This window comes from Aedes albopictus, chromosome 2, assembly GCF_035046485.1.
Source record: "Aedes albopictus strain Foshan chromosome 2, AalbF5, whole genome shotgun sequence".
Taxonomy (NCBI): Eukaryota; Metazoa; Arthropoda; class Insecta; order Diptera; family Culicidae; genus Aedes; species Aedes albopictus.
The window spans coordinates 219447205-219460349 of NC_085137.1; the positions used below are offsets into that span (position 1 = coordinate 219447205).

At 39.0% G+C, this 13145-nt stretch overlaps 1 protein-coding gene and 1 long non-coding RNA gene across 3 annotated transcripts in view; both read left to right on the forward strand.

Moving 5' to 3' along the window:
- LOC109411306 (uncharacterized) overlaps positions 1-8528 on the forward strand; it is a 67238-nt gene extending 58710 nt beyond the window's left edge. Inside the window, exons 4-5 of the mRNA XM_029855435.2 lie at positions 6616-6981; positions 7039-8528. Coding sequence (XP_029711295.2) covers positions 6616-6981; positions 7039-7707 — 1035 coding nt within the window. The 3' untranslated portion in view covers positions 7708-8528. The remainder of the gene's footprint in view (positions 1-6615; positions 6982-7038) is intronic.
- LOC134287916 (uncharacterized) lies at positions 2276-3609 on the forward strand. 2 transcript variants are annotated; one of them, XR_009997637.1, is made up of 4 exons: positions 2276-2534; positions 2611-2816; positions 2879-2988; positions 3046-3609. It is a non-coding gene; the product is annotated as an uncharacterized LOC134287916 (long non-coding RNA). The 2 variants fall into 2 exon arrangements; XR_009997636.1 differs by having other exon boundaries at positions 2279-2534; positions 2879-3609.
- Positions 8529-13145: the final 4617 nt, after the last annotated feature.

A 13145-nucleotide genomic window follows, 5' to 3' on the forward strand; every position in this document is an offset into this window, starting at 1 on the left:
GTGTTGAACATCAAACGCCAAACATCGGAGTACCCGTGTTTGCTAGCGTACTCCGTACCAAAGAGTACTCAAGTACAAAACTTGTGTTCGTACAGAAGTACAAAACAAACAACGAACAGAGCGAAAACCGAGAATGTAACCCGAAGCGGCTTTCCGATTGGTAAACGAGTGGTGCCGAACTGTCATTCGTCGTTCGAGAAAGTTCTTTTTTGCACGATCGCTCCCCACTTCGTTCCGTGCGATACACGTGTACTGCACATATGTTCGTACTTGTGTTTGGAACGAACTCTGAACATAAGTACACGTTTGGGTACAGATTTGTGTGTTGCGGTTTAAACACCAAGTCAGAGTACAGGCGGAGTTTAAATACAGCAGTACTTAGCGAGTTCGGTGTTCGTTTGGGAAGACTGCTTCGAGGAATTCCTAGAGGAATCCTTCGAGGAATTCCTAGAGGAATCCTTCGAGGAATTCCTAGAGGAATCCTTCGAGGAATTCCTAGAGGAATCCTTGGAGGAATTCCTAGAGGAATCCTTGGAGGAATTCCTAGACGAATCCTTGGAGGAATTCCTAGAGGAATCCTTGGAGGAATTCCTAGAGAAATCCTTGGAGGAATTCCTAGAGGAATCCTTGAAGGAATTCCTAGAGGAATCCTTAAAGGAATTCCTAGAGGAATCCTTAAAGGAATTCCTAGAGGAATCCTTGGAGGAATCCTTGGAGGAATTTCCAGAGGAATCCTTGGAGGAATTCCTAGAGGAATCCTTGGAGAAATTCCTAGAGGAATCCTTGGAGAAATTCCTAGAGGAATCCTTGAAGGAATTTCTAGAGGAATCCTTGGAGGAATTCCTAGAGGAATCCTTGGAGGAATTCCTAGAGGAATCCTTGGAGGAATTCCTAGAGGAATCCTTGGAGGAATTCTTGTGGGAGTTCCTGGAGCAATTCCTGAAGAAATCTCTGGAGGAATTCCTACAGAAATCTCTAGAGGAATTCCTGGAGGAATCTCTAAAGCATAAATTTCCTGTTCCAGGACAGAGTGGCCGAAAATCTGGAATAGAAAACGGTATTAACAACTTCCATTGAATAAACTATTTGTAAGACGTTTGCAACGGTTATATACCTTACGATGATTCCTGCATCATATGATACATAACATACCTGAATCCTCTCGCAACAATATATCAGTAAACACTAAATACACAAACAAAAAAACTACATCAAATCTTGATCCTGGAACGTTCCTACAGAAGCCTGGCTACATTTGTTGGGAAAATAGCAAGATCAAAATTTAATGTGGTAGATCTTACGCCACAACGCACCATTCCAAAGTGATCTACCCACGTTACGGTAGTAGGGCAATTCCTGAGATTTTTCTGTAGAAATCCCTAGAAAAATTTCTGAAGGAATTCCTGAAGAACCCCAAGAAGAAAACCCGGAAGCTTTCCCAAGAGGAATCTGTAAATAATTTCTGGAGGAATTCCCGGAAGAGTTTCTGAAAGCATTCCAGAAGAAATTCCTGAAGGAGTACCTAGAAGAGATCCGGAAGCAATCCTTCGAGGTATTTTTAAAATAATCCCTGGAGCTGTTTCTGAAAGAACCCCAGAAGAAATTCTCGAGCGAATCCTTGGAGGAATTTCTGAGGGAATCCCTGGAAGAATACTTGGAGGAATATTTGGAGGAATTCTTGAAGAAATCCCAGCATGAATTCCGGAAGCAATCTCATGAGGAATTCCTTAGAAAATCCCAGGAGAGCTTTTTAAACGAATTTCTGGAAGAATTTCTGTAGGAATCCTTAAAAAAATGTGAAGAAATCCATGCCTGCATAGATGTACTCTTAAAGGATTTTTTGTACCAAATTTTAAAGGAATTCCTAGATTAATTTTTGAATAATCTCAAGTAAAATTTTCTGAAAGAATTTGTTACGTTTAGTTTTATTAGTCATTAAAAACGCAAAACGCATTAGCCAAAACTGAACACTGTTAAATTGTAATAAAAATAACATCAAGCCGTAAGTCGCAATTTGTGAACCCCTGCGCTGCACAAGCAGTCAACAAGAAGGAAACTTTTGCATCTGTCCACCACATACGGACGGCGTACACAAACACACCGTTTGCCTTCCGTATTCGAAGCAATGATAAATCATCATTGATCATTGATCAGCGCAAAGCCGCTAACAGCGGCAACGTGGACACTACCACCAACAACACCCAGATCACGAGGAGAGGCGCCGAACATTAGCTCACCACCGAAGTGGGATGCGATGCGAGCGACAAATCATCGACACGCGAACAAGCCAGCTATTACACAATCAAGCCGATCAGAGCAGCAAGGCAGCTTGCTGGCTTGGGCAAATCAGTTCGTGCCGTATCAGTCCCCAAGTGCAGTCGTGTGATCGCGTCGCTCCGGCAGAAATTAACCGCAGTTAGAGTGAAAATTAACAGATTTCGGACCGCTAATTACTCGGCTGGAAGACGCGGGTCTACCATCTGCACCGGTCGAGCTTAAGGGCTTGGCGGATTGCGTGGGCAAGCTAATAGCAGGTGAGCGTAAATTCTTTTGAGTGACACCGCGAATGTGAACAATTGATGAGCGTCCATTTTGTTTGCCGCATTCTAGGCAGGGACGCCAGCGCTCACACACACACGCGCTGGGTGTGGGAAGCCGCGTGGCGAGAAAAGCGGTAGCGAACTAGATCTTTGGAGGCCAATCCGGGCCGGAATCGACGCTCAAGCCGCGTGAGTCAGCACTCTCGAATTGAAAGCCGAAACTGTCGCTCTTACCGAGGCAAAATCATCCGCGCAGAAGGATAATCAAGAAAACAGGTGAGCCACATTCTACAGGACCGGGTAGACTCTTATGACAGTAATTCCCTTCTTTGCGACAGACGTCGTTCGTCGACACCGCGACTTTTCCGCTACGGAGAGCGAACTGCCAGTCCACCTGGAGGTGATCGGAGCTAGAATCCGGCGAGAAAGAAAGGAGCCCCTTAATAGGGTAAGATGCCGTAAAACGATCTGCAAGAACGCGACAGTGACGACCCAATGTCCGCAGGGCTTCTTTTTTATAATTGCAGTTCAGCTTGAGGCAACGTTCGCGGGCTAGGAGTTGAGGCCACGGAATCGCGCTCTTCCGTACAACACGCGTGCGCGGCGACAGATCACGCTGGCCATCGTCCGTCGGTGCGCGTCTCGACGTGGGTCACGGCAGAGAAGAGCGGAGACAAGATCCGTGACATTCGGTCTGGTTTTGAGGAACCGATCCAGTGGGAGGAGTTGGAACGATCAGCGGGACTGAACCCCATGCGGGCCGGACCAGCATGCAGCCAACGACAAGGGGCGCCCCGAGCGACCGATGGACATCCGGTCAGCATGGTCCCATGGTTCACACCGAGCGCTGGCATTGATGGTAACCGTGAGTTTTGACAAATGTACCTTAGATCTTAAGTGAGCAAACTTTAGGAGCTAGGAAGATAGACTAGGCAAGAAGATGATCAATATAGCAATGTTAAAAGCTTGATATTTGAGTTTAGATTTTCGTGGTGCTTTAGCCCTCAGTGTTTGTGGTCCGAATTCCATTTCGCTTACGGTAGCTTTGCTCTACCGGGTCGGGAACTTGCAACAAATTATTGGAAGAAATTCCTGCAGAAGTACTTCGAACAATTCCAAATAGAATTATTAGAGCAATCTCTAGCGGAATTTTCAAAGGAATATATGGATAAGTCTCTGAAGAAATATCTGAACTACCATAAAGGATCCGCGGTGAAATTTCTTTGGAAATCCCTGAAGAAAGTCCCTAAGGAATCTTCGAAAAAAGCACTACTAGAACAATTACTGGAGATTTTTTTTTCTTACAAGGTTGACCCACTCTAATAAGCATCTTTCTTTTCTAGGTTGTATTTTGACAAAATGCAACAAGATAAAAAATGATTACGCCGTATAGAGTTTTCGGTGAATATGTTTCTTGTGTGAAAACGAATGAATCTGCCGAAAAAAACAACATGCAGGGGATGGCCAAAATGTTTGGGATAGGAATTTTTTTTCTCTCACAAAAAAGTTGAACATGCTGTAACTTTCCATAGAGTGCATCAAATATTCTCAAATTTTGACTGTTTATCGACCTATTATATGTTGATAATCGTTCAAAATTTCATTCAATTCGGTTCACTGGTCTCCGAGATATGACAGCTCAAAAATGAGTAGTCTAAAAATAGTGTTTTACCAGAACGGTTATAACTTCGCGAAAGATTAACCAATCGAGCTCAAAATTGTACCACTGATGCACATATAATAGGTTAATAAACAATCAAAATTTGAGAATTTTCGATGCACTCTATGAAAAGTTACACCATGTTGAACTTTTTTGTGAGAGAAAAAAAAGTTGCCTATCCCAAACATTTTGGCCACCCCCTGTAATTTAATTTCAACATTTTTAGTTATTATGTACTTGTTCTGTCTTGGTGTATTTTTATTATCAAAATAAAACTTCCCCATAACTATAGTATCACTATAGTGTAGTATAGTATAGTATAACTATATTGTATCAATAGTTATCATCCAACTTTTTCAATAGTCTTTTTTTTGAGTTTTGAGTTCGTCACAAAAAAATGAAATCAATCGGTTTTGAAATGACTGTGATTTAGCAAACCAAAGTTGACTAGTTTTTGACTAGTTTGTATAAGAAATCAGCTTTGGTGCATTTTTATTGTCCGCTATTGTATATTTTGCCCCTGAGAATTTCCAAGGCAATTTGAAACAGTTTTTGCGGAATTGCTGGATACTTTTTTAGGTGGAATTTAAAAATTTCCTAACAAATAAAACTGGCTGGAAAACAGTCTCTTGAACCAGATTTTGCTTAAGATTGGTATGTTCCACTCTTGTATAGTAAAAAAATTGGTTGAGTTGCCGGAAAATTCAAAAAAAATATTGACAAAATTCGATTTATCAAACATATTATCTATTAGACACTAACCTAAACAAATCTCTTCATGAACACATACAGGGGATAGACAAAAAGATCGGGACAGGCAAAATTTTCACTTTTTAAAAAATGTTCAACTAGCTGTAACTTTTCGAAAAGTGCATCGAATAGGGTAACGGTTGAATTTTGGACCCCTAGAGGACATTAGTTTGAATTTAATTCAAAATCAAACAGATTCAGAGGGTATTTACACATAATGATGATGTTAGTATGTTCGTAAAAGCCTCCACTGTCCGTTAAAAATACCCACAAGGTCATTTCTGGCTGAAAAGTTTATGAAAATAACTAATTTTTGAAGCATCAGTTTTCACTGATTTGGACACCCCAATGTATTTTGGACCCTCTTCAGTATATATTTTGGACACCCGGTGTTTAAACTCGTTTGAAACTATTTTGGAAGAATTTGCCGCTTGAATATGCTGGATCACATCCTAATTACTTGATTGACAAAGGCTAATTAGACGAACTTTGCGAATTTAATGCGCTAGAATGATAAACGTTTTTGTTTACATCTGCAAGTTTCCTCAGGATCGCAATCTCTTTTTGTAAACATGATGCGACACTCGCACGGATGACGAGATTGGCAAAAAATAATTTCAAGGCAAATAAAGATATTTCCAGTGAGGAAATGATTGCTGCCCCTGCAGAGCGATCTTATTTAGCGAATGATTCTAAAAATTTCCGTCATCTCATCATTAAACCTGTGTAAGTTGTGATAATAGGACACAGGGGGTCCAAAATATATAGGGTTCCAAATTATATTGGTTACCCTATTCTCAAATTACTGTAAGTTCATCAACTAGTTGTGTATCAGTGGTTCAAATTTGGGAAAGATCGGGCCATTTTCCACGAAGTTATAAAGATTCTTGAAAAAGGTAGAATTATCCGATAGCTAACTTTGAGCTGCTATATCTCCGGATTCAATGAACCGATTGCAATGAAATTTTGACCATTTATGACGTATATAATGAACTCTGGAAAACATTTAACATAACTTGGAACTTTTAACAAGAGAAAAAGTTATAGCGATTTTATTTTTTTCACGATTTTTTAGTAAATTGGTCTATTTTTAATATGTATTCCATTACTTTTTAAATTTATTGGCGGCTATGTTGTTACTTTCCTTCAAAACACATTTATATATAAGTCAATTAGAAGGAAATTAAATGAACTATAATTTGCATCTTGAATTTTGAAACGATATGGAAGTATTGGATAATTTGGTGTTTTATTAGAAAAATAATCTAATCGTTATAATTTTCTTCCGTATTAAGAATTTTAAGTTTCGTCAACGGGTTTTCATAGCTCATTATATAAGTCATAAATGGTCAAAATTCCATTGCATTCGGTTAATTGAATCCGGAGATATAACAGCTCAAAGTTGACTATCGGATAATTTTACCTTTTCCAAGAATCTTTATAATTTCTTAGAGAATGGCCCGATCTTTCTCAAATTTGTACCACTGATACACAACTAGTTGATGAACTTACAGTAAAAATTTGAGAATATTCGATGCACTTTTCAAAAACTTACAGCTAGTTGAACATTTTTTGAAAAGTGAAAATTTTGCCTGTCCCGATCATTTTGTCTATCCCCTGTAGAATCATCTTTAATAATAATAAAAAACTTGTTCAACTCTACAGCACCACCAAGATGAAAACAACAACCGAGGAAATCACAGGGCAAAATCGCTGCACTCCCCGCAGCCTCTGGTAGTGCACCATATGGACGATATGGCCCATAGCAGTGACCTGATCGGAGTTCAAAGTCAGCCCTGCAGCAGTTCCGGTGTTGTGACACCATTCGCTAGTCATGTTTCACTGAACAAAATGATTTTGACTCAACAGCAGAAACTAATTGACATGAACAGTCTCAAAAACTGCCGTATTGATCCGGTTGCCATCAAACAAGAGGCTGGCCTTCTGGCCGGCGGTTACACCACCTCACCCGCCATATCTTCACCAACTCCATCCAACGGAAACTTGGAGTCTGATAAAGATATCTCCAATGTAATATCCAAATTCCGAAGAATCAAACACCCACTAATTGAATCCATTTGTCCACAGCATTCCGAGCATGTTATACCTCCGCCGTACCCGCCCCAGGTTCGAATCAACGACAGCCAAATGGCCCTCCTTATACCTGATCACTACATCCAGTTGGCAACGGCTCTTGGTCTCAATACCCAACCTATCGTAGAACATTCCCCTGCACCTCCTGCCACCGACTTCGAATCACTGATCGAACAAAACCGGCGACAAGCGGCTTTGCACGAGAAAATGACTGCAGACATTTTAGCAAACCTGCACTCACTTCCCGACAACGTAGACGAAAACTACTGGGAATTGTACAAGAAGTCTTTGGGAATTCCGGACTCGATCAGTAAAATGACCCTGGAGGACGTACGATCTCTGATGGCCAAATCTGCTCCCAAAGCGCCTACGCCACCACCTCCGGTTACCAAAATGGAAGTAGACGATCCCACCGAGGAAAAACCATTTTCTGTTACCGATGATAACGACTGCTCTAATCATAGCATCAAGAAAGAAGCAGGCCCATCTAGTCCACCAGCATCCATATCGCACGAGTCCACGGAAGATAAGCAACAGCGGGACGATGCAGATAATCCAGCAGGACCCAGCAGCTCGTATGAGAACATCTCATCGAATGAAGGGCCTTCGCATGATCAGCACAACGATGGCTCAAGCGATGACAGTATGTGGCGACCGTGGTAGAAATGCAATAGATAATTCTGTACATATTATAAGCCGTAACCCGTGCAATATCTTACCGGCATATTAAGTTAATGTGGTATCGTCCAAATATCGTCCCTATTAATCCAGATCATTGGATTCTAGTAATATTTTTGGTTTTATCTCGGTTATAACATTATGTTTCAAGTTTTGGAACAGTGCAGTGTTAAAACCTTGATGATGCCATGATTCTTATTCGGGATTTGATATTGGAGTGTAATTTTTAGATTACCCTTATACATAACAAAAGCTTTACAACCTCTTCGCAAGTTCATGCACCTGCTGAGAAGACTACATCACGTAAGAATACATACTACCTTACAACACATGCATAAAAATGAGTGCCATCTCGTAGCTCTTTGGCATCCCATATTTGGAGAACAGTGTATTCCTAGCACTATAAATTTGATCTCAACTATAATTGTAGAAAAAAAAACTTGCTATTGCTTGTGCTACACACGAAACAAAAAAGAGAAGAACTAACGGGTGCAATAAAATGTCTATACAAGTGGTAACCTAAATTCAATAGAACTTCCTAGAAGGAAACCCAAAACAGTCAAGCAACGCTCATTAGTAGAAACAAAAAGAAAATAATTTGGATTAACAATCAGAACGAAACAACTCAGTCACAAAATTCAATTCAAAATTGACGCAAGCAAAGTCTAATATTATTGTTCAATGTTTCAGGAAAATAGTGGCTAAAAGCGAAAACTGTCAGAACCGAAAAGATACAAACCGTTCTCTGCTGAAGTCTTGTGTATGGTAGAGTGTAGAAATAAAAATTAATCGAAAAGGAAAAAAAACGACTGCTCGTATCTGTTTGAAGAAATCCCCTGACTTACCAGTCCATTTCACTGCATGCCCTAGAACTTTTAATTCAAAGCTGGAACACAATACAGGTATACCTCGATTTAGTGGACCCTCGATTATACAGACCTACTATTTTATGTACATTTCACCTCGATTTTATGTATTTTTTTAGTGATAAAATTTTCAATATCCAATCTGTTAAAAAACTTACAGTGTGTATTGGGATTACTTATAATCCAGGGGGTTTCAGCTTTTGATACGCGGAGCACTTGATATCAATGTATTGTTTTGTGGAGCATCCATAATAGCACCAAATCATTCCTCATGGTATACTTTTTTTTTTATCTGTATTAACGAGATTTTTAGCCCTAGGCTAGTTCATCTCGGGACCCACGCTTTACTTCCCTTCCGAAGGAAGAACTCACATTTTGCGAGTTTGTCGGGAGTGGGATTCGATCCCAGGTCCTCGGCGTGATAGTCAAGTGTTCTAACCATCACACCAGGTCCGCTCCACACATGACATACTTAGTTTTACAGGAGGTGGCCAAAATGTTTGGGATAGGCAACTTTTTCTTCTCTCAAAAAAAAAAAAGTTCAACATGCTGTAACTTTTCATATACAGATAATCTTCGATATAACGTACCCTCGATATAACGTACCCTCGATATAGCGAATTCGATATAACGTACATTTTGCTTCGATATAACGTACAACATTGAAAATTTTTATTTTTCCCAGGAATAACCCTTAGATAAACTACGAAATCACTCAAATCAATGTTTTGTTGCAGCATTAGCCTCGTTAGTACAATTTGGGGAAACATTTAGTGTACGTTATATCGAAGCAAAATGTACGTTATATCGAAGCACAAAAAAGGGATTGACTTTTTCGTGAAAACTCAAGTTTTTCATTATTGGTTTGGAGGCGTCCATAAATGACGTAGCTTTTTAGGGGGGAGGGGGGTGTTTGTGATTTTGTGACGAAGTGTGACGATAGGGGGGGTAGGGGTTTCTGATATGCTACGTAGCTTTCTACTAAGCCTATTGAAAAAAGTATTTCGTATTTAATAATTTTTTTACTTGCATTAAGTAACATTATCCAGTAAAAAGATATATTGCATGAATTATTTTTTGTTTCATTTACATCAATGTAAATAACCAATAATGAAGATTAAAGGCAGCCTCATTTAATAAGACATGCAGCAATCGGACGCAACAACTGTATCTGAGAATATGGTTTTGAAATCCTGCGTAAAGAATAATGTATTGTGTTTGCAGACAAAAATCAATTTTGCTCAAATGCTTCTCAGGACCAATAGTTTGTTGCTTGCTATAGAGCACTGCACGTCGCTAAGGTTGCAAAGGAATTTTTTTTAAAGTTTTTGGAATTATGGCATTATTTCAGGAACTCTTATCTACAGGACTTCCTCGAAGAATTCCTCCAACAATTTCTTAAGGAGCTCCTCTAGCAGCTTTGTGAGGAATTTCTCATGGTTTTCCTTATAGGTTTTCCCAACAGGAAAACGATAACATTTCCACAGTAATTCCTACTGGGAATGCCAGAAAAAAAAAAGACTTCTGAAAACATTCCAAAAGGATCTGGAGGAATCTCAGAAGGAAATTCCAGAAGAATTTCAAAAGGAACCCAGTAAGAATTTGGAAAGGAAATCATAGAGAAATTTCAAAACTCCGTGAGGAGTTCCTTGAGCAGTTCTAGATGGAACATTCGGAAAAATCTTGAATAAACTCCTGGAAGAGTCTCAGAAAGAGATATTTTTAGATTCTCAGAAGGAACTCCTGGTTCAACTTCTGAAGAAACACGGAAGAAATTTTTGAAAGAATCTCGGAAGGAATCTCTGAAGGAATCTCGAATGTAACTTTTGGGGAATCCCGGAAAATTATCTGGGCATAACTCCTGGTGAAATATAAGAAAGAAAATCCTGGAGGAATTTCAGAAGGAACAATGGGAGGAATCCGTAAAGGGATTCCTCACGGAATTGTAAGAGAATGGAAAGATGCCGAAAAAAGTTCCTGGAGGAGTCCCGGTTATAAAAATCCTGGATAAATCCTAGAAGGAAGTCCATGAGGAATTTCAGAAGTATCCAGAAAGGAATTCCTGAAGGAATCCGAAAAAGAACCCCTTGAAGAATCCCAGAAGAAATTCTTGGGAGGGCTTTTAAAGACCGGTGGGGTTTCCTGCCGAGATCTCGGAATGAATATCTAAGTGAATTACTGAAGAATATCAAGAAGGAATTCCTGGAGGAATCCCGAAAGGAACTTCTTTGGGAAACACAGAAAGAAATTCTTATGGAATCTCAAAAAAAAAAAAAAAAAAACCGGTTAAAATTCCTGAAGACCTGTTCGAAGGAACTGCTGGTGGAAGAAAGGAGAAGAAACCTTGAAAGAACTCTTAAAGAAAACCATGGATAAACTTTTAGAAAAACATTAGAAAACAAACTGCTGGAGAAATCTCAGAAGGAACGTTTGGGAGGAATCTAAGAAGGATCTCCGGAAGGAAATATTGGAGGAATTTCTGAAGGAACCCCTGAAGGATTACAATAAGGAGGGATTTTCAAATACGGAATCCCAAAGGAAATTCTTGGAGATATCCCAGAAGGAAATCCTGGAGGAATTAAAAAGAGAGAAATTCTCAAAACGGGATTCCAAAAAAAAAACCTCCTAAAGTAATTCCAAAATGAACTGCTGTAAGAGTTTTAGAAGAAATGTTGTGGTGAATTTTATTCAAATGAAACCAATTTAATATTTTGAAGAGATTTATTAGTGAGCAAACTAATATCTTCGGAAGAGCTAATATGGTACCGTCAGTGGGGGTGTCATTGGGCCAAAATTGCAAAGCCCATCCCATTGTAGGTCGTTCCAACAATATTTTAGCTCCAAATGAATGTTGAAATCAGCAGACACCTTCATTTTGATATTGTTTAGGATTGTTTTAAGTATAAATGCTTCAACTTTAATTTTGACAATGATTTAGCTTAACTCATATTGGCCTAATTTCACCCCTTCCAGGGGGTGAAATTGGGCCAAACACTAAAACTCGTACAAAACAGCTCAATGTGATAAAACATTGCTTGCAAATGAATTCTCAGAAGTCGAAAATAATATTTCTGTATTATCTACCTAGAAGCTGATATGCTTTTATTTCCAAAATATTACACCTCATTATGCATAAAATAATGTGAATACTCTCAGTTGTTTTAATTCACATATGTAGGGTTCTCATACTGATTGCATTGCTTTTATATGGCCCAAAGTTACCCTCAAAATGAACTATTTGTACTACAGCTTGAATAAAAAAGTTTTTTATGCAAAATAGCTTACTAAATCAAGAAAACTTATATTATTTAACAAAAGAACTACTGAATACACCTAGAAAACAGCAATTGATTACATGTTCGGTATTTAGCTGTTTCCTACTGGTCATTTTAAAACAACGATATTGTACAGTACTCCTAACCATAAAATTCACATCACGTTTTCTTAATATTCTATGAAATGAAATCAGAGCTTAATTCGAGTTTTTTTTTTATTTTTGACATGAAACTTTTTTTTAGGGGGAGGGGGGTGTTCAAGAAGCTACGTCATTTATAGAGGGGGGTATCTGAATATGTGACGAAATGCTACGAGGGGGAGGGGGGTATTAAAAATCGCTTTGAAAAAGCTACGTCATTTATGGACGACCCCTTTTCTGAATTTCACCGAAATCATTATTTGGGATTAATTTCACGTCGAATACATCAATACTAGCATAAACAATATTAAATTTTTCTCTGCTTCGATATAACGTACACTTCGATATAAAGTACAAAGAGAAAACTTTTTTGTACGTTATAGCGAAGAATACCTATAGTGTATCAGGGTAGTATAGTGTAGGGGGTCTCCAGTTAGCCTAGTGGTTAAGGCTATGGATCGCCAATCCGGAGACGGCGGGTTCGATTCCCGTTCCGATCGGGGAAATTTTCTCGACTCCCTGGGCATAGTGTATCATTGTCCTTGCCTCACAAGATACAAATTCATGCAATGGTAGGCAAAGAAAGCCCTCCAATTAATAAATGTGGAAGTGCTCAAAGAACACTAAGTTGGAGAGTGGCAGGCCAAGTTCCAGTGAGAACGTAGAGCCATACAGAAGAAGAAGAAGAAGAAGAAGAAGAAGAAGAAGAAGAAGAAGAAGAAGAAGTATCAAAAATTCTCAAATTTTGACTGTTTGTCAACCTTTTATATGTGCATCATTGGTACAAATTTAAGCTCGATTGGTTAATTTTACGTGAAGCTAGAACCGTTTTCGTATAACAATATTTTTTAGACAACTAATTTTTGAACTGTCATATCTCGGAGAACAGTGAACCGAATTAAATGCAATTTTGAGCGTTTATCGAAAATATATTGATGCTTGAAAATTATAGGTACCGTAAACCGGGGTCAATTTGATCTCCGGGTCGAAATTGATCAGACGTTTTTCTGTTAGATAAAGCATATTTTGAATGGTTTAATTTCAAATATCGTGCTGTTCGAATCTGATATTAAACGGTATTGGTAATGGAACTATTTTAAGCAAGCTTTATCTAACAGAAAAACGTCAGATCAATTTCGACC